We start from the raw sequence: 21,190 nt of genomic DNA, 5'->3' as shown, positions 1-21,190 counted from the left end.
ACACTTAATTCTAATTACGAACGGAGTACCTACCCGAGCTGAAAGGAGTTTATTCATCGGTAGGGACAAAGCTTTCGACAGGTGCAAAGCTTTCGACAGGTGCAGGCCGTAACGGGTGATTGCTCCAATTAAGAACCGGAAGTGTCGATATTAAAGCGTTCCTAACTGTTTGGGATTTGAAGGCAAGCCAGGTATAGGTCTAGCAGGTTCGGCGAGAAAGAGAGAGAGAGAGAGAGAGAGACAACAGCATGAATGGGACAGATTAGTAGGCTGTGAGGGCGTTTCTCATACCAAAACTGGTTCGAGGTGGAGTATTTCACCTTGAGAGAATATTCTAGTGCTGGGAAATTAAGTCTCCCAGGGAGAAAAGCAAATAAGGCCCGGCATTTCAAGATAAGAAAGCTTAGGCCTAATGTTCCGAATGACTTTTGTACTCTATGTAGGCCTACATATTTATATTTGCATTTATGTTTATAATTAGAGAGAGAGAGAGAGAGAACGGCTGTTTTACACTTACAATGACACATTCTTGGCACCCCTGGAGACCGCTTGAAACATTGAAGACAAATTCTCTTCAGATTTGCAAGACATGCAGAACTTAGCGATTGTAAGATAGACCGTAGTTTATTTGAGAATGCCTTCAGTTTATAAAGTGCAACCTCACGTCCAAAAATAATTATAAGAAAGTTCTGTCACTGCCATGGGAAGAAAAAATACGGAAGTTCTCAATAACATTTTCAAATCTGAGAAACTGGCAAAGGAGAGGACTATCATAGACCATCAGTACTCTGCTTGTAGAGAACAGGACAAGTTTTAGAGATTTTCTTTTGTAGTTATTATTACCTTATATAATGTTAAGTTCAACTATCCTCTTTCCCAGCTCTGTTTATTATATTTTAAGTCTACGTGATGAAGAACAGCAAATGCCTACGGGGTGTAACAAACAAGTATTTTCGAACATCAACCGTGAGTTTTTCCTGACCGTGTAAAGTGGCCACCAAATGAAAATTGCACAGTTCCCGCAAGGCAGGAGCCTGGTTCTCGCTTCTATTCATTCAGGACGCTCGAGTGAACAAAATGAGGTTTTTTCTCAGTCTTCCCTTTGTTTGGCGTTCATTTTGAAGTGCTATTTTTCTTTGGCGTTAAATAGTAACTTAAATGTCAAGGAAGAGGCAAACGCACTGAAGGGGAAAAAATAATCTGCAAAAGCTTAAAGTTCACATCAAATCTGACAGTTCAGCCTAAGCGATTATTGGCAACAATAAAAGACAAAGCAAAGGCATATTTTGTTTCACATATTGGCACCGGATGAGAAAAAACAAAGAAGTGAGTCTATGGATACATAATTGTCCTTAGATCTCACCAAGGGAGAAATTATGACTTATTTAGAACAGGTCTCTCAGGTGCTAAGAAAAATGGAAGGAATTTTCATCTTGACTGGATGAGTGAAAACGTATAAAGAAAACTCACTCAAGGCTCCATCACTCACCTAATCGTTAAGTCGAGGAAACTCTCCCAATCGGAATCGTGTACATTGATAATCATTGTCACTTTTAATATTTGGTAAAAATGTGACCTAAACCTTCCAAGAATTAAAATTCTGAAGAAAGTACGATCATTAGACAAGTTCTAGGAAGACCCTTCCGTAATTATCAATAAGTACTAACCCCTTTCTTCTCCTCTATCCCTATACACTTTTAAACCCTGGAAACGACCCCAGCAGTCGACTAACCATTAAGTACAGCAGATTTCTGGAAAACGGGTCTGGTCGAAACCCCTAGGATTGAGCATGGTCTAAGAAGGAGATTCTTTCTTAGACCATGGTTGTGGTCTTGCATTATAAAAGAATTTATAATACAAGATTAGGTTGATTATTTTGAAGACTAATATGTTAAAAGATTACAGATATATATTAAAAAGACTTCGTAAGGAAGCACTGACCTCCAAAGCCGTTGGAGGTCACAAAGAAGAAAGCGCAGAAAAAGTTGTAGTACTAACTGGCAACCAATTAAGAAGAAATATCAAAAGGAAATGCTGACCTTTAGCGTCCGCAGTCAAATCATGGAGCTAAACCGTCATACAAAGAACAATGGGTCTATGATGGAATTTACCTGAGGTAGCAGTCCGTGGACATATATGCCTCTATCTTTTGGCTGTCACTTGTCGCCATCTGTACAAGGGCAAAGGTAGAACATGAAATGCGGAACAGCAAATTATTTTAAAGTGATAATGTTATTACGTGCATATAGACATACATTTCTTATCATTAGCTATTTAAGATATTTAACTGCTTTGAATTGTTCAGAACAAGTGTACCAAATGGTATGAAAACTATGTTATGATATTACGATAGACGCTAATTTGACAGGCTTTTTTTTTCTGTAGTTTGCATTGACGGGAAGCCTTTCCAGATTCACACGACACCTACAAAGTTTTTATGATTTCCCTATCTGATTTCGACTTCCTATTTCAAATATTATAACCCCCGGGCTACCGGGGTAATCTGATCCATTTGCTCGACACATCAAACTACCAAGGCTGTGAGTTGTTAAGTTTCAAAACACTGACTTCTGGGATCATACGTCATTGCTGCATTGGGTAATCCAGCCAGCACAGTTTGTTGAGGATCTTGAAACCTGTTTTCGACTGACGTAATTCAGAAAACGGAAGCCTGGAAAGGAGACCAGTGGAATAATTCTATACCTGACGGTATGCTGGAAATTTTTCTATTGACGTAACTAGTATCTTTTAGTTCTTCTTGTTCGAATGTTGCAGGTGTGATGGTTTTCGTACGCCCCATTGTTCTCCGTTGAATGAATGAAAAACGCAGGTCTCAACAGAACAGATAAAAAAAGAAAAAACAATAAGAGCAGCGTCGGCCATGACATTTGCGTTGTCAACAGTAAGAAGTATAATATGACTTTGCAAGCCGTAAGGGGAGAGCGCTTGTCAGGTAAGCAACAAAAGGGTATCTCAACGACCTTAACAGAAAGTGATGTAGGATTTTATATTAAATTTTTTTTTGTCCCTTGTTCTGAAATTACCCTCGTCAATCCTTCGTTATGTAAGGGATAACTACATTCTCTCTCTCTCTCTCTCTCTCTCTCTCTCTCTCTCTCTCTCGTCAGTTTCAAAGTTCAAGAACCGTTTTACATCCGGTAGTGAAATGTCTCTTGATTACAGAGATTGAAAGCAATGATCGCTAACATTTAAGGATTTTAATTGCAGGTCGCAGGGTCAAAAGAGGTCAAGGTATATATTTACACGAACGTCATGGTATGAAATGTTCACGGTACTCTTGAGACCTCGCGAATAAGCATTATTCTTATTTTATTCTTTATTAACCACCGTTTACATAGGGTATAGGTCTAACACCCATTTGCGACGGACTGAGACTAGACTAACTGCATAGAAATCGTTCCTAGCGTCATGGTCTACCACAAATTCATTTACAATAGTTTCCAAGATTCTTTGTAAACATAGACTTTGCATAGACCTGTGGATGGCAACTGTGGCTATCGTAAGTTACAATACGATCTCCTGTTTAACGAGCGGAGTGTAGTGAGAGTTGTCACTCCTCAGTCAATGGCTCTGCAGCGCCCTTTCACTGTTTAACCGGTTTTCTGCAAAAATGTGTTTACTTTTGAATAACCCTGATGTGGTATCTGCATGTGTGATACGTGCGGAAGATTTTTAATTGTTTATATATCGGCGAGAAACGATCAACGATCGTAGAATGAAGTGTAAAAGATTATTGTTCCTGAGTTCGTTCGATTACACAAGTTTGGTAAGTGCTGTTTGTTTAACCGAACATTTTTTTCCTTGGGCCGTTACCCGTTGATGATGTATCTCTTTTGTTTGATTTTTAATTACATTTTCTTCATTAGTGTAGTCAGTATACATTTTGCTTTTTACTGCTTTTGCAATAATTGTTTTTACAATGTTTACATAGGTTAATTGCAACGAAGGATTCATCTTGAATTATGCTGAATTAGACTTAAATTTTCAGTTTCATTGTCATTTTTCAAGTTCCTTTTCGTTATGGACATTCAGACTTTGCCATTCCTTGTATAACTCAACGTCGTTGTCCTGATATCCTCATTATGTCATATGAAGGTGAGATCATTTATAGTCCAGACTGCAAAACATTTTTATCAGTCTCAACAGTACTCTGGTATCATAAGCTGTTGTTGGTGTGACGCATGCGCGTTAGGCACACTCGTACAGAAGCGTTTATTTTTTTCGCGGTTTTTCGTTTCGTAAATGTTGGCTACAACGAACATGTATTCTCATTACTGATTTGAACCTCAAATTTGAAGTTTCAAAGCTCCATTGAGTGATTAATCATAGGTGATTTGGCGTGACAGCTACCAGGGTTAATGGTAGTGACGCCAGATAGCCTGCAAACCATCAGTCAATAAACTTTTAAGAGTAACATTGTAATAATGACGAATTTTGTGGTATTAGGATATGTCATCCCAAAAATTATTGCTTTATACTAACCTCCATCTCAAGAAGACGAATCAAAGAAGACGTTATTACTAATATTCTTCTTCTCTTCGCTTTGTGATACGAGTCTAAGTTCAGCTTAGAACAGGAATCCCTTCCTTAAACATGCGAAAAAAAAATGAGGCAGAATGAAATGGTCGAAAATTGATTGTACTGCAAAGCATTTTTCGTCCAGATATATCGACTGCCCACAATGTTTCTGAGAGGCGTTATAAGGAATGTATGTCATCGAGAATAATGTTCTACTCCATGCGGCTAGTCAGCCAACCTAAGGTCTCCGTATCTGGAAAGTCAATCTACGGTTCCTGTTTCTGGAGAGCCGTTCTAAAGGATTTTTCAATTTCTAAATCAGTGCTCCTTTGTTATTGTTTCGTGAGAGCCAATCAGTAACCCTACTCTTTGTGAATAACTAATTTTACCTCTATATTTTTGCGGTATTGTTAATCATCGAGCGATAATGTTGCCACTATAATGAGTTTAGACAATGTAGATCCTGTGGATGTGTGTGAAGTGGCGGAACAGTCACCAGGTGGTGTGGAAAAAAAGAGAATGAAATGGAAATAGCGTGTGTTGGTGGCTTTCTTGGTCAAGGTAAAGATAGTTGGATGACATTTCCCGTTCAGATGATGGTGACAGTAATGACTGACACTCAGATGATAAGTGGTTGCCTTTTGTAGCAGTCATAGTGAAACAGAATGTACTGATATATCCCACTGTGCCACTAGCAGCCCCATGGGCAAGTGTGCCATCCCCATTAGTTTTGAAGCCAGGTGCTTGTGCCACCACCACCAGTGGTTCCTAGCCTGTGGAACCTTCTGGTGACGAGGCAGAACATCCGGTATATCAGGAAAAAGGAAGAGACAGTGTTGGTCAGTGCTAGCAGACCAGATGCATGGGCTACTATTGTTGCTTAAAGAAAAAAAAAAGGGGGGGTGTTTTTGTTATGGAGACTTGCACCAAGAAAACTATTCCAGCCAAGAAGGTTAGTCCTCCTTGCATCTGCAAGAAAGGGTGCTTTTCTCCAAATCGAGGGATGAGGTGGGTAATGTGATTTTCGAGGCATGCTGATCAACTGGGGAGTCTAACTAGCAGACAACATACCTGCAAAGTAATATTCACAAGGAACCCAAGAAGCTATCTAAGGCCAAAGAGAGCAAGAAGTGGATATTGAGCTACTCTGCTACCTTCAAGGGCAATGAAATAGCAATCTGCAAGGCATGCCTTCCTCTCCATTCATTCATCGACCACTATGAGGAACCAAGTTTCTATGGAAAAGTTGACTGAGGGGGGGACCTGACGAGCACAAACCCAAAGACCAGTAAAACAACAATGGCTGTTCTAGAGGTTGTTCATTTACACATACAACTCTTGCCAGTATTTTCCAGTCACTGGACATGTAAATACACCCCGAACCGGCAATATTTGGAGCCTTACCTCAGCACCAGGACACTGTAGAAAAAAATATACCTTGATTGGAAAGAGGTTAGATTGAAGTTAAAATATTCTAACAAAAACTTCACGAAAGCTCTTGTTGATTGGAGACGAGCTGGAACAGATGTCTCACATCTTGAACAAGAACAAAAGGCACATGATGGAAAAATATCCGTGGCTTCCAGTGCCAAGAAAACTGCTAAACTCTGTGGCAACGACTGGGTCTGTGACTCTGAAATTACATTAACTGTACCATGTCCTCGTCTTTCTGTTTGGTAGGGGTACACCAAATGCAAATCGCGGCTTTCCCCAGCTCTTAGCTGATGACACCTGCCTGTATAAATTATAGATTAACGCGACTGACTTCTCTACTGAATTGATAATCAAGACAAGAACTCAAATTTTGTGAGTAGAAGTATTTTTTTATTATCCATTTTAATGCATTTTCATCAATTAATTATTTTTTTATTCACTAATCGGCATCATCTTCATTATTTATCATTATTTATAAGGCTTTTTAGTATTACTGTTGACATATTCAGTGTTATTGATGTTCATTATGTGTGACAATATTAATTTTTTTTTTGGAAATTTTTGGTCTTTTTTTTTATTGTTGTCCATTAAGCACCGTTATCTTCATCATTAATCATTATTCACAGGCTTGTTAGGATTATTATTTACATACTCCATGGCATGTTTGTTGAACTTTATTGATATAATTATTGATGATATCACGACTGAGGTATTATAGAACAGTCGTGATATTACGAATGAGTGGCTGACCAATGTGTGTAGGGTATGTCTAGGTGGTGGAAATGTTCTGGAGGAATAGACCAAAGGAGTATTCATTGGTTAACGTAGGGATATGAAAGAGGAGAATTTAATCATTGTAAGTCAGGACATTATATAGGATATCGAAAAAAAAATGTATGAAAGTTTTTTTTATTTGAGAAAGGGTTGATGTTTGTTGAAGAAAATGACCTTGTGATTGAGTCGATAGAAAGTAAGATTGATTCAACTATTCTCGATGGAAGTAATCGTATTACCGTGATCTGTTATTAATTTAGACTGGAATGAAAGATGAAATTCAGGGATTTCCTTTTCACATCAGGTTCCAGCTTCAAATGTATGCAAAAGGTAATAATAAGTCATCACACCATGAGAAACTGCCTGCACAATGCATGTTACGTCAGCTAGACCTATACTCCATCTTCACATTCAGACTTGCCTACAAAACTTATCTGTTTTCATCCAATTTTATCCTCATTAGGAAAACATGCTTTGTTCTTCTGTAACCTTTTTCATGTTGCTGGAACAGTGAGTCACTTGCCCAGCGGGCCTGATGATGAATTACAATCTGAACCACGCCCGTCTTTTAGTAAGCTGGAGCAGAACGTGTTGCCAAGTTGGGAAATAATCAAGAACCCAATAGAGTGAGCACTAACCACTACGAACTAGTTATTAACTCCCCGTTGGGACTTGGAAATCTGATATATTTTTTTATATATAGCTTCTTAATTTCTCTTTCTTTAGACCTTCAGCTGAAAGCCCTTACGAACAGAGTGTACAGATTATGAACTCGAGAGGGGTTCCTAAGGGTAATCAGCCTAGTGAGACAAATTACAGGAAAAGGTGGAAAATAATGAAGTTTGAGGATAAAGTAAATTAAACAGACACACCTGGAATGGAGGAGATATTAGCTTCTGTGCGTTATTTTATTTATTTCATCTACCCTGAAAATCTGCTCCAGTGCCTTGTACTGAGACTAGCCGAGGGAAGTGGTTCAAACATAACGTGAATTTTTTCATACTTTTATTTACAAAATGTTTGTTACATTTCCGTGTAAGAAAAAAAAAGTGGAGTTTTAAAACAAAGCAATGACACAGTATCTCCTTAAACGTCTTGCTCTAATAGAAGTACATGTTTTGTTTTGCATTACTCGCAAATCCTAACAACCATTCTATAAAATTTTCAACGTTTACTAAGAAACAGAGCGAAAGAGAAAACAAAAATTTCTTGAAATTAAATAACAGTGTAAACTACTTCGGAGTCTGGAAGTATATATATATTTGGTAGACCATAGTTGACATCGAAGAGAGGGGAGTTTCGCTTTATTCTCTCGCACACTTTTAGTAAGAATCCTTTTCGCAAATGCGTGAGGGGTTGGGGGGTGACGGGGGGCGGGGGGTGGCAAACATTTCACAAAAGAATCGTCGAACTTCAGAGACAAATGGTAAAAAAGGTTCCTCCCGAAAGGGTCTACACAGGAGACATAATTTTCAGAGTCTTCCTTTTTAAACACAAATCCTCAAAAGCGGAAATCTCAACTCTCGTGTTTTGATATTGGATTTTTTTTGTTTTGTTTTGAATCATGGCAATGGTCTCGTTCTTCTTCTTCTTCTTCTTCTTCTTCTTCTTCTTCTTCTTCTTCTTCTTCTTCTTCATCTTCTTATTCTTCTTTAACTAGCGCCGGGGAATCTACGACCATTTTGCCTTTTGTCCTCGGCGTTGCCGTTAGGGACGACCCTGAGGCGGTGGCCGGATTCGGCGTCTGAGAATTTTTCAGATTCGGCCACCACAGGGCGGCGCCTTCTGATGGGACGTCCGCTGGTCTTCTCCTCCTCGGCAGCGGGCGTTGTCGTCTCTGCGGTGGCCTCGGGTGGGGAATCAGCTTGGGGAGCCGGGGTGGTGGTTGCAGCGTCAGCACCGGTAGCTGGGGCTATGGTGGTTTCGTCGGGACTGTCCTTGTTAGCTTTTATCTTGGCCGAGAGCTCTTCCCGAAGGGCTGGGTTGTTCTGTAAGATTTCCAAGATGGAAATCCGCCGAATGTCAGGCTCCGTGCCGTAGACGACCGCCACAGCCGCGCAGCACACTACGAAGGCCAACAATACCTTGGAGGGAGAAAAGAGGGCGGGAGATATCATTAACTGTTTACGGGACACATACAGTATATGTTTATACAGCTACATATACAGGTGATAGAGAAAGACAAGTGTAAACAATATTTTACAGATCCTTTGCAAAGCTTCTTGTTTCCCAATAGACCTATCCGGCGAGTGTAAGATGATAACACCAGCTTTTTGGCAGTAAGACTTCTATGGTAAATATAAAGAATTCTAAAAGCAAATCCGACAATTTTCAATCATTTTGAGAAGATGATGAATTGTACACGTAAAAAGTTTTGGCTGTTATACATTTAGGCCTACACAATCTATGATCGAAGAGAAGAAATATATCCAGTGTTTCGTTCAGTAACACCATTGCATACTAATGAGATAAAGAACGAAAATTAAACAAAGTCACCAAAGGACAAAGACTTACGTAGCGAAACAATCAGAATATCACGATGTAAATTTCAAGTAAAGGATCGTGAATAAATCATTGTCTTAAAGGAAATATTATTTAAAGTTTAGCTTAGAATACTTTCAAGAACAAGATTAAAATCTCTGATGATTCTTCTCAGCTCAAATCTGACAAAGAGATAATACCTTGCTTTGAATTCTCTCTCTCTCTCTCTCTCTCTCTCTCACACACACACACACACAGTTACACTGGCCGATCGGTTTTTAGGTGATGTTGCGAAAGATTCCGTGAACTTCATGGCCGTGATCAAAGAACGAGAGAGACAGCGTCGTATCAGTTTAAGTTAGACTGTTGCCAAACCAGGCACGGATGGCCAGTCCCACCCGAGAGAGAGAGAGAGAGAGAGAGAGAGAGAGAGAGAGAGAGAGAGAGAGAGAGTCCAGGTATCAGCTCAAGCTAGACAGTTACTAAACCCGCCATGGCCAGGTCGTGAGTTCACACACACTTGCGCACAAAGGGTCAACCCCACTGCAATTACTACGAGCCAGCTTGTTCACTCGAAAACACTTTCACTCTCTCCCTGCTGCACTTTTCTTTCGTCACTCTGGTACAGCAGGTAAGCATCTAGGTCCCCCCACCCACCTCCACCACCACACTCCTCCCACCTCTTCTCCTCCTCCTCCTCCTCCTCCTCCTCCCCTCCCCCTTCCCCAACACCTGACACACGGCCATCCAGTTCAACAAGTCTCGTGCAAGACATCACCTTTTCAACTTATTTGGCTGCCCTGATTGCATTTACGTCACAGTTTATCAGCTTTTGGTCTTCTGGTCATAATTTTCATTTCCATGATGGTTCTTTAGTCTCATTTTGTATATGGCCGGTAAAGAGTCATTTGAGAGAATTCCTTAAAAAGATTCGAATGGGCGAAAAGTATTCGCGTGTAACCTAACTGTTTCGTTAAACATTTTAAAAAACAAGGCGAATATATCCTCTCTTCTCTTCTGTCGAAGGCCTCGTTACGTAACGAGACATTGGTAAATTTACTTGAATGGCTTGTGATTGTGTGACAGTTATAATATCAGTAGCGAATAAATAGCCCTACGCTACATTGATCAGCTTCGTGATGTGTAATTTTACACCATCATTGGGGAAACATGACATTGATGAAAGCCTTTTTTTTTTTGTGTGTGTGTTTCGGGTTCGGGAGCAAGTCTCTGATATGGTCATGGATCAAGGACTGCCAGGGAGAGAAATATCATGTGCTGTGGGATGCGAGCTACGTCTGTTATCGCTTGCGGTAAATTTCGCAAGAGATTTGAAGGTTATCACGAAGTGAATCGAACACTAATCCGTTAGGTCAGAGCCATCAGCCTAATGGTCGCTGCAAAGGCTTCCAGACTAACGTCAGAGATTTTTTCATTCCTTCCCAGAGTGCCGTTTACCAACACGTTCACACTATACGACATAATCCTTTGGGAGGGGGCCGTGCATAGCCAATATTAGATATCGATGACACCCGTGTTGAGTGTCTATACCTGTTGTGAAAGCGTTCCTTCGGTAGAATTTCCCATTTCAGACCCATACGCTCCCTTCCTAGAAGTGAACCAGTTCACGTTTGACACGACGAAAAAAAGAGAGAAAAACCCTCTCCCTCTCACGAATACTTTCCGTTTGTCCTGGTCACACACCCACCCGATACTTTCAAAGTTTTGGAGACGTGAGTGAGTCATCGGAGTCGAGTTTTGCGTGAAAGTAACAGACTGGGAGAGGCGAATCGACGAAGTGAAAAATATTCGACACCGTTCTTGCTCTGATGCTAATTTCAAATCGTTGGCATCTGACAACACACCCGTCGGATTTCTGCGTTTGCTTTGTGCTTGTACTTATTAAGTTAGTGCTTTAGTAGCGGTAGAGGGATAGATTAATGTACAAACTGCCTAAAAGAGTATTGAAATTTTGTTCGTCTTGCGTTTGTTAGCACATATTTTGTTGCCACATTAAGCTCATATGTTATGAAAACGCGAGGGTCAATAAATTCATGAAGCCTATAAGACTTTGTGGTATTTCTTGCAGTATTTAGCTGTTTGAAAACTAGACAACAACAACATAAATACTGTCACCTTCCTTCAATACATACAGCAGAGTAAGGCCACGTTGTAAAATATGACACCTGAGATTTCAGGGTTGTGTAATCAAGAGATAACTGAAAACCTTGGCTAAGTGTTTCACTTTCCATTGCTGCATGTCTTCTGATCTTACCACAAACATTCGGTGAATACAGAATCCCACGTTGCATTCTCATTACTTCTGCCCCCAGGCTGCCTACACTGTGTTGAGAGTTTGGTGCACGCCTGAATACGAAATATTAGGTCGTTCCTACACCAGATACGGATGACCGTTTTAATTAGCATGAGACCCTGAACACACCCAAGAGGTGTCAAATTCCGCGAGCGGAACAGTGTTTGGCCATTCACTAAGGGAGTGGAGATCTCTCAGATTTGCAATTCACTTGCAATTTCTGTCTTCATATTTTTGTTTCCCACTGTGATGAAAACGATCTTGCAATTAAGCTCTGATCTGTTAATCAGACTAGTTGTATGCTTAAATGAGGTGTATTTTCATTGATTCAATACAGTTGTCTGAGCTAAATCTGGTGCTGAATCTGGCACTTATCTGTCAAGTACAGTACGATACTGCTCGGTAATAGTCAAGTTTCCCCCGTTTTAACTGTAATTTGACACAAACACAGTTATGTGTCTTCATTGTTTGTTTTTTGTTTGTATATCCGCGCACAAACAAACGCCCGCCTGTCTCAAGGGGAAAAGGACAAATTGCTGAAACAAAACAAAAGTGTGTAGGCCTATATGTCTTTTTTTAATGAGAATACAATCATTTTGCAACTCCTGAACCGAACTTACATGTTTCTCCATACATCATCGTTTTGCATAACACGTCCGGGTTTATTGTGTGTGTATGTGTATATGCGTGTGTTTTTGATGATGCAATGCTCAGTGACGTATTAAATTTAAAGAGTACGTGACAGTATTTGCCGACGTGATTCCGTAATGACAGTATGAACTTGAGCATGAGGTGGTAAGGTGACATTATCCAGTCTCCGAAGAAACGGTTCTACCTGTTGTTTTTTGTATAAGAAAAAGTATAACGTCTGTCCAAAGAACGGTATAGTGTTAAAATATATTTATGTCAGTTGAGAGAGCGGAACCGACGGAAATGTGGCGCGCTTGGATTTTTTACTGCAATTCATTGGTGACGAAACCGTCGTAATTCACTTGTTGGTAAAATTCAGGGAGACTGACTTGGGTAGACAGTTTCTCTTAACACTGACACAGGTGCCGGTTTTCCAGTTTGTGGTTTAGCACGGGGACAATGAATGTCATTTGTGAGCGTGTGATATATATATACTATATTCATAGTCTCTCTCTCCCTCTCTCTCTCTCTAACCATTTTGTCGTATGTCTGAATTATTTCTCATCATTTGAGCTATAATCATTTCCAGATTTGCTTCTCAGATAATCATATCAAGAGCTTAATCCTTTTTTTTTATTTGCATTCATCATCTGCACTTCCCCCCATAAAAGAGAGTTGGCTTTACTCTGTCTTTATAAAGTCCATACACACATACACACACACACACATCGGTCTAGGAATATTGTCAAGTGTCCGGGCGAAGGTTAAACCGTTAACGCTCTAAGTTGTCTGACGAGGAAATGAACTTTCTCTCCCGAAATCCTTCAGATTCGCTGGATATAACGGTGGAAGGATTCAGGAGAGGTTTTTTCCCTGCGACAGGTGACTTTTTTTCTTTTTTTTTTTTCGTCAAAAGTTGCCCCGGCTGGTTTGGACACTCTCGCGTCGTGTCTCCAAGGAAAGGAGTGTGGTTTACTAGTCTCACTCAGCCTATTGAACGGAATCTATATTCACCCTTCTGTGAAACTTTATCTCCGAACCCCGTCGTGTAATTAATGTAGATGGATAAAGAATGTGAATTTTTATCTAGATATATAAATTCTCTAAATATATATTTCCCCTGTTCTTTTTAATATCATGAATTACTCATACAAAATGCAGTGGATTAATTTGATTGAAATTTTTAAAGTATCTCCCACATACTACCAAGTTTTAATCTTAATTTGGACTTGAGAAAAATGTCGAATGTTCTTTATATGTTCTGAGGATATATAGGATATTATATATATATATATATATATATATATATATATATATATATATATATATATATATATATATATATATATATATATTTAGTGCGCAGTTTATTAATGTATATTTTTTCCAGTACTACTGACCCTAAATCAGTTAATGATAACTTGTCATGGTGACCTTATGCTTTCTGACGAATCTTGATCAGTTATCAACTGAATCTGGGTAGTAAAATTTGCATAAAATGTCATCGAAAAACAAATGACTGTCGCACTTTGTCTCCCTTTATTTTGGAAAATGTTACCCCTAAGAATACTACCATTTACAATCCTTTGTTATACTCTTTATGATGTCTTATCTGAGCTTCAGTTTCTGAAAATCAGTTACGAACGCTATTTTCGAATCTTGCCTCATTGGAGGAATTTTCAGTTCGCTTTTTGAGACCAGACTTTCCATAGGCGGTCAACTGCGATTAGGCCTACTTAGTATGCTGATGTTGTCCGCTGGTGTTGTTCTTGACACAGCAAATTGGCGTGGGAGCGCGGGCGTCAGAATGCACTCGTGCACACATGCACATTGCTTCCAAGCATAATCATGCGTCCTTCGGAAGTGAAACTCGATGATTCTTTTGAGTTCTTGCCCTGCATGTTAGACCATACATAAGTGGTTTGTCTTTTGTAATGCGGGATGAATAATGCCTCCTTCTCTTGATGATATTTGCTTTTGAACTGTTGCTGTTAAACTTTTCATAATGAGACACCTTGAAAAGAACAACAAACCTGTAAGAAATAAGAGAGGGTAAAACGATATCTCTAATGAAAATAAAAAATGGGTCGGGGGGAACGACTTCACCAAACTTTTTGACGTATCGGTAACTCTATTCACTCTCAGATTTAGGTTTCTCATGATTCCCACTGAACTCCTCGCTTCCATAATCGCAGAAACACTTTCCATGCCTTTTTTTTTTTTATGGCGCCCTTGGTAAGCAGAACGAAATCACGGGAAAAATTACTTTTCCTTCACATGCTATTACTGACATTTCTCTGGCAGTCGGCGACTAAATTTCTCTGCGGTGTGAGTTTTCCTGGATTTTTATTTTTTTTTCTGTAAGATTTTCATTTACCTCATTCTTTTCCCCCCAAACTCTTTATGTGTGTGGTTTCCTTAAGCAACAGCTATATAATTTCCTGACGGTTTTTCGTTGTTTTTGAACAGTTTATATTCGACAAGGCTTCGTAGACTCATATCTCCCTGGCCGCTGCCTTTGTGATTAAAATGGCTTTGGCATCACTCTCATGTTTCATTTAGACTCATGGCAGTTGAATCTCCCTACAGTTAACAGAATAGATAGATAGATAGATAGATAGATAGATAGATAGATAGACAGATAGACAGGAATGAAGCTTAGATAAGCGTGAACTGTAAAACAGACCTGAAATCACTTTCTCTTTAGATGAACTCACTCAGAATTTTACTGCCGTGTGCATCAGCGCCTTCATTCACCTTGGAGATATTACTCTGTATTACAGTATCAGCCTATCCTTTATTTGCCCTTTTATAAGACTGAAAGAGCCTTTGTATAAGAGGTGATTTATGTGAATGAAAAGGTAACTACAAGAGATGGTACTAACTGCATTATCATTGGTTACATTGTCGTGAAATCGTTTTGAATTCCTTTTGCTGCGATTGAGTTTTCGAAAATGAGCTTCAGTCTCTGTCAAGATCTCTGGAGGAAGAGCTGTTCTGCTTAGGTTATATTGGAAGACAGACAGAGAGAGAGAGAGAGAGAGAGAGAGAGAGAGAGAGAGAGAGAGAGAGAGAGAGAGAGAACCAAGCCCATAAGCGAAAGTGTACGTGCCGAGTGCGCACCAATCACGCCGCCAATCAGGTCCAGGTCAAGGTAGCTTACTATAACTCCCCATTTACCTGCCTTACTCCTCCCTCGTCCCTACCATTAGGCTGGCCAAGGCAGGACGCCCTCACTCCTCACTCCACTTCTTCTTCTTCTCCTTCTTCTTCTTTAAGAACATATATTCCTTTGAGAAGTCAGTGCAATGCTTGGCGGAGAACATTCAGTTAAATGCTTGAAAGAGGCGCCAGAACAGATGAGACTGCGAGAGTATAGACGGTTAGGTCGTATTCAAAATCTTTCTCAGCATTAGTACTATATTGCTCAAGTCTCACTTTTTTATTCTTTTTTAATAGTTCGATATGGTCACGGTCTCTGATTCAACTTTTAATCTCTCTCTCTCTCTCTCTCTCTCTCTCTCTCTGTGTGTGTGTGTCTCGTTCTGCTTCGTGACTGCGCAGTTATCTGACACTTACTAAAGGTTATCCGTGCAAAACACAATTACTTTCAAGAAATGGAAACAATAATATTGTTCGATTTTATTCGAATATTTCGAACTCGAACCTCGCGTGTTGGACATCTAAATGAAAGTGACTGAAAAACTTTTGATTAAGCGAGTTTATTTTGAAAGTGCGGTTAATGGACTAGACCTACAACAACTTAACTGTTTGCCTGTACACATTATTCAGGTTTAAATGGACAGTCGGTGCCTAATCCCTTATGAGGACCCTGTGGCTAAGAGAGAGAGAGAGAGAGAGAGAGAGAGAGAGAGAGAGAGAGAGAGAGAGAGAGAGAGACTACTAATAACAAAATTCTACAGAATTCCAATTCACAAAACCATGAACCGAAGGTCAGTCTTTTTGGTCTACGGAAAAAATCTAAATGGCAACTCATAGATAAATAGGCCTATATATAACATATAGATTCATAGGGGATCTCTGAAAGGAACCTCATAAAACAGCCACCGAAAGATGATAAAAGCGTGACAGAAATCATCTGGAGCGCCGAATTGGAAAGTGGGTTGAATTATTTTTGCCAGGCCAGTCATAACCGAGGTTATTTTTTTGCTCTGCTTGCATCGTGCTGCTTCATTGGTTAAAGTGTTAAAAAATGAGACAAATCGTTGCGTCTTGCAGCTCACCTTCTTGATACAAAGAAAGGCGTTTCTCAAAGGGCCCGTGAGAGCTTTTTAATAGTACTATATTAAGGAAAAGCGGTCTTTTTGCTAACACGATCCGTTAGATCTATAAATCTAAACCTTCTCCTTCCTTCCTTCCATGAGGCGAGATGTTTTTAGTCGTATTATACTTAGAAAAATGTGGTCCTTTACTAACAAGATCCGTAACATTTGCAAGTCTAGGCTAACCTTCTCCTTTCCTTCAACCAAGAGGAATCTGGGTCTACAGCTTGTGCTTTATTGCAAATGCTAGCGTCCTTGTTTCTCATTTTTCTCTTTTATTAGCGATTCCAGTGGCCCTAGTCGCTTACTACTTTGTCCTCGTCTATATCTAAGGTATTCCTTGCCCATTTTTGCTTGTAAATCCTTGAAGATTGACGAGACATTTGGCCCAGAGTGTACTTCAGTGTGATTCTTCGAATTGACTTGCTGGAGAGTTGCAATTGGTGCGCTGTATTTTATTTTTCCAGATTTTTAGTTCCTGAGCATTCTATTCTTTATGGTATGATTTAGTGGGTCAGCTTGTTGCTAACAGCTGTTAGTAGTTAATAATTCAAACTAACATCCCTTTGTGGCTTATATCATTGCCATAGCATTAAAAATGTCCGCTCAGCTCTCTCTTTCTCAAGTACCTCTTGTCTGAAAGGCAAGATTTCCTGCGAATGCTTCCTTCTGATGTGGGTGATGCTTCAAAGAATCTCATTTCATTTACTGTCGTTATTTCGAGAGGATGTAACAGTCTTAGTTGAAGATTCTCTAAACTAAATTGAGTGCTTTTGTTCTTCTCCTCTGCAGAACAATTTCAGACTTTTTATACATCTGGTCTGTATCTGTTGTTGTTGGTGCCACTACAGATTCTTTTCCCATCTCAGCTGTTGTTCTTCACTCTCCTGTTTTCTCATATCTCTCTCAATATATTCTTCCATTAAATAAAATTTTTCGGTTTCTGCACGACAGACTCTAGCCTCTGTCAATATATTTGACGTCCAAATTACTTCATACTCATATACTTTTATGGAAATTAAGAGCCTCAGCTTAGTGTTGCAAAAACTCACACACCTCAGAGAGAGCATGTTGCAAAACTGTTCTTCTTTTGGAGAACCTTCGGCAGTCTGCACGTCTTGGGAATTAACTGTGGCTCCTTGCAGCATTCTTTTGGCCAGAACTGATTGATGGTCTCTTTGTTCTGGCGCAGAGCAACTGCCCTTCTTTTGTCTCAGTTTCCAGCCGTCGTTGAAGAACAGAGTTGCTTGGCGAGCTCTTGAAGAGTTCGGAATACTGCGGTGTCAGTGCCTGGCCAGTACATCTCTCTCTCCTATATATGTATATATGTAAGTGTACAAGTGTACACACACACACACACACACACACACATATATATATATAATATATACATACATACATACCATTAGACCAGTCCCTTCAGAAGCAATGGCTCCAGTTGTCAATCTTTCAACTTCAGTAAGACTTTTCTTATGCGTTGGGGAATGAGATCGCTAGCTTCCCCCTCCTCTCCCCTCCCCCCCACATGCAACCAACAGCAGTCGGCTAACTCCCAGGTACATAATTCGCCATACAGGGCAACTGGACACCTTGGTGAGAGAAACAGCACTGATCACCCCTAGTCTCTCAGGAAAAGGAGATTGTATCCCCATTCTCCAATGTTCTTGTGCTGTCAAGCTGTGGAATTCTCTCTTCTCTCCCGTCGTCCGTGTTCCCCGACTCGTTACTTTTGCCCCACCGCTTCATTTCCACATCCGTCTTCTCCCGTGGGCCTAGTTTAGCTGAAGTAGGCTTTTAATGAAAACGACAGTGACTGCTGTCCTGTTTCCCTGAAGCCACCCTCTTGCAAGACGGCCTACGATTTGTTTCGTTACTGGATGATACATTTCATTATTATTATTATTATTATTATTATTATTATTATTATTATTATTATTATTATTAAAGAAAAGAAAAACTTTCAGGAATCGATAATTAAAACTTGACATTAATATTTCTAGATTGTTTTTCACTTGTCAGTAAAATGGACAATGTATATGTACTGTACAAGTACATTCAAGTAGCCATATATATATATATATATATATATATATATATATATATATATATATATATATATATATATATATATATATATATATATATATATATATATGTTATATGATATACAGCCTAAACACTAAACCTCTATAAGAAAAACTAAACACTTCAGCTCTTTCACAATGAATAAAGTTTGCAAAACAGAATGAAGTTCTGACACTGAGAGAGAGAGAGAGAGAGAGAGAGAGAGAGAGAGAGAGAGAGAGAGAGAGAGAGAGAGAGAGAGAGAGAGAGAGAGAGAGAGAGAGAGTGGCCCAAAAAGCGAAAATATGACTTGCATATCATAAGAAACCGCAAAGTTGACCAGTAGGCGACGTTACCGATGTAAAATATGGCTATTTTCTACTACGAATCTCATTCAGAAAATCCAATCAGTAAAGAGAATGTGTACCAATAGCGAGAGAAATAGACCATGAATGGAGGTAGGAGTGACAGTTGTCTCTCTCTCTCTCTCTCTCTTGTCTGTCTCTCTCTCTCTCTATGTATGTATATATATAGAATATATATGTATATACATAAATTATATATTTATAAATATACAGTAGATATATATATACATATATATATGTGTGTATATTCATATATACATATATAATATATATATACATATATATATATATATATATATATATATATATATATATATATATATATATATATATATATATATATATATCACACACTCGTGGTCAAATATCTCTTTGAGGTTGCAAGAGTAATGGACCGACAGTTATTGTGTGCGTGTGTGTGTGTGTGTGTGTGTGTGTGTGTGTGTGTGCGTGTGTGGAAACTGAGCTAAATCGAGGACGCATGTAAAGCAATCCCTCTCAAAAAAAAAAAAACGAGAATAATTCTTCTTACTTCATCCTCATGCAAAAAAAAAAAAACTTCCCCCATCCAGCCACGCCCACTGTCATAATTTATATACTCTTATTGTGCCATTCTTAGGGGGAAAAGGGCGAGTTTATACAGAGAGAGAGAGAGAGAGAGAGAGAGAGAGAGAGAGAGAGAGAGAGAGAGAGAGAAAGGCGGGGGCGGGTTTGAAGCGAGAGAATGTTGGCTTACGAAAATGAATTATCATGCGTTGAAATATTTGTCCAAATCGTAGATGAGATTTTTAGACATTTGTCACCTTAATAATCTTGAAATCATTGTCTAAGGAACGTTTTCAGTAAATTGTGTCTGATTTACCAATGATACATCACGCACAGAACGGTACTTTTACTTCTGTGCTTCCAGAATCAAACGTGGAATTTTATTTTTTTAGGCGAATATGCATGCAAGTATTCAAAGAATTGAAAAAGTAACTAAATGTTATAGCGGGAATATCAACGCAAAAACTTCTCGGATAATGGTATCAACTGTATGAGAAGCCTGATAAGTCATTAACATCTCGAAATCAAGATTTTTGTCGTTACTTCGTTCACAAAGATGATATTCAGAAACTGGTTGGTCTCATGTGATTTATTGAAAATGTAAAACTTATGATCAGTAAATTTGCCCTTTTTTTGTAACTGATGCAGTGAGGAGGATTATGCAAGGAAATTATTATGATTTTGTAATTAAATCTTTAGTCCAGGACCACTCGTTTTGGGACGCCAGTATATCTCTCTTCCTCCACTGGGCTAGGAAACAAAAGAATTGCCATCTAAGCTCATGCTCATAAAGCTCTTCATAAGTTATGACAAATGGTATCATCAGCTTGATGGCAATTTATCTGAAGGTCGAGAAATAATGAAACATTGCATTTTCCAAGAGATGATTTCTAGTAACATTTTATTCGACGTATATATTTGATCTCAGGTGAAGCAAAGACCAGTTTCCAAAGTTTTTTCTTATATCAGAAATTTATATTTAAGTTTGCAATGAAGAGGCGTCTTTCTCTCTTTTATGTTTCCATAATGTACTCTACTTATCATTAATATGATAATACTGGGAATAGGTTGCCAAATAGAAAGTATTCAAAGTCTCAGGATGAGGAAAAAAGAGCTGACAGGTAAAGTTACCGAAGATAATAGCTCAAACTCAGTTTTGGCAGACAGTTACAGAAACCACGAACATTGTATCCAGCACATAATAGCTTGTTTAAGGCAACAAAATTACTCACCCCTTTCATGGTCGAGAGGGCACTCAACACACCAACGATGAGTTTCCAACTAAACGCGGCGCGTTCAGAGTCAGACTTTATATACTCTCATTTTCGTACGAGAGAGCGTGAGGTGCCAGTTTCTCTTTTTTTTCGCCAGACATTTTTCCACCGTACCGTCATATTACCAAAACGACCTAGACGATTGACATCGAGGAAATCTTGTTCGATAATCGATACCCTCGTGTATTCTACGATGATTCTCGGAAATCTTGAAATGTCTGCGAGCTCCGCCTGAATTATGTATGGTCAGCGAGTTGAAGAAGAAAGGTTACATAATCACAAACATGGTATATCTTTTTAAGTACATAACCTTGAATGTAAATCGACCCTCTGAACGCAATTATCCATACATATATATATATGGAGCTGGCAAAGGCATACCTGTAGATCATGTGGCCCCACCTATGTTCCCCCAAAAAAGGGACCGATGCAAAGTAACCATCGCATAAGCAACGGCGCGCGCGCGCAAACCCGAAACAAAAAATG

At 39.2% G+C, this 21,190-nt stretch overlaps 1 protein-coding gene across 1 annotated transcript; it reads right to left on the bottom strand.

Annotated features, from left to right (window-relative positions):
- Window positions 1-7,735: 7,735 nt before the first annotated feature.
- LOC136832490 (uncharacterized) lies at window positions 7,736-20,711 on the bottom strand. The gene is made up of 2 exons (XM_067093377.1): window positions 20,663-20,711; window positions 7,736-8,831 (listed from the first exon to the last, which is right to left on the bottom strand). Exons 1-2 carry the CDS (start codon window positions 20,669-20,671, stop codon window positions 8,400-8,402), a joined length of 441 nt encoding a protein of 146 aa, XP_066949478.1. The 5' UTR covers window positions 20,672-20,711; the 3' UTR covers window positions 7,736-8,399.
- Window positions 20,712-21,190: the final 479 nt, after the last annotated feature.

This window comes from Macrobrachium rosenbergii, chromosome 50 (genome assembly GCF_040412425.1).
Source record: "Macrobrachium rosenbergii isolate ZJJX-2024 chromosome 50, ASM4041242v1, whole genome shotgun sequence".
Lineage (NCBI taxonomy): Eukaryota > Metazoa > Arthropoda > Malacostraca > Decapoda > Palaemonidae > Macrobrachium > Macrobrachium rosenbergii.
This window is presented reverse-complemented; position numbering and strand designations above follow the sequence as displayed.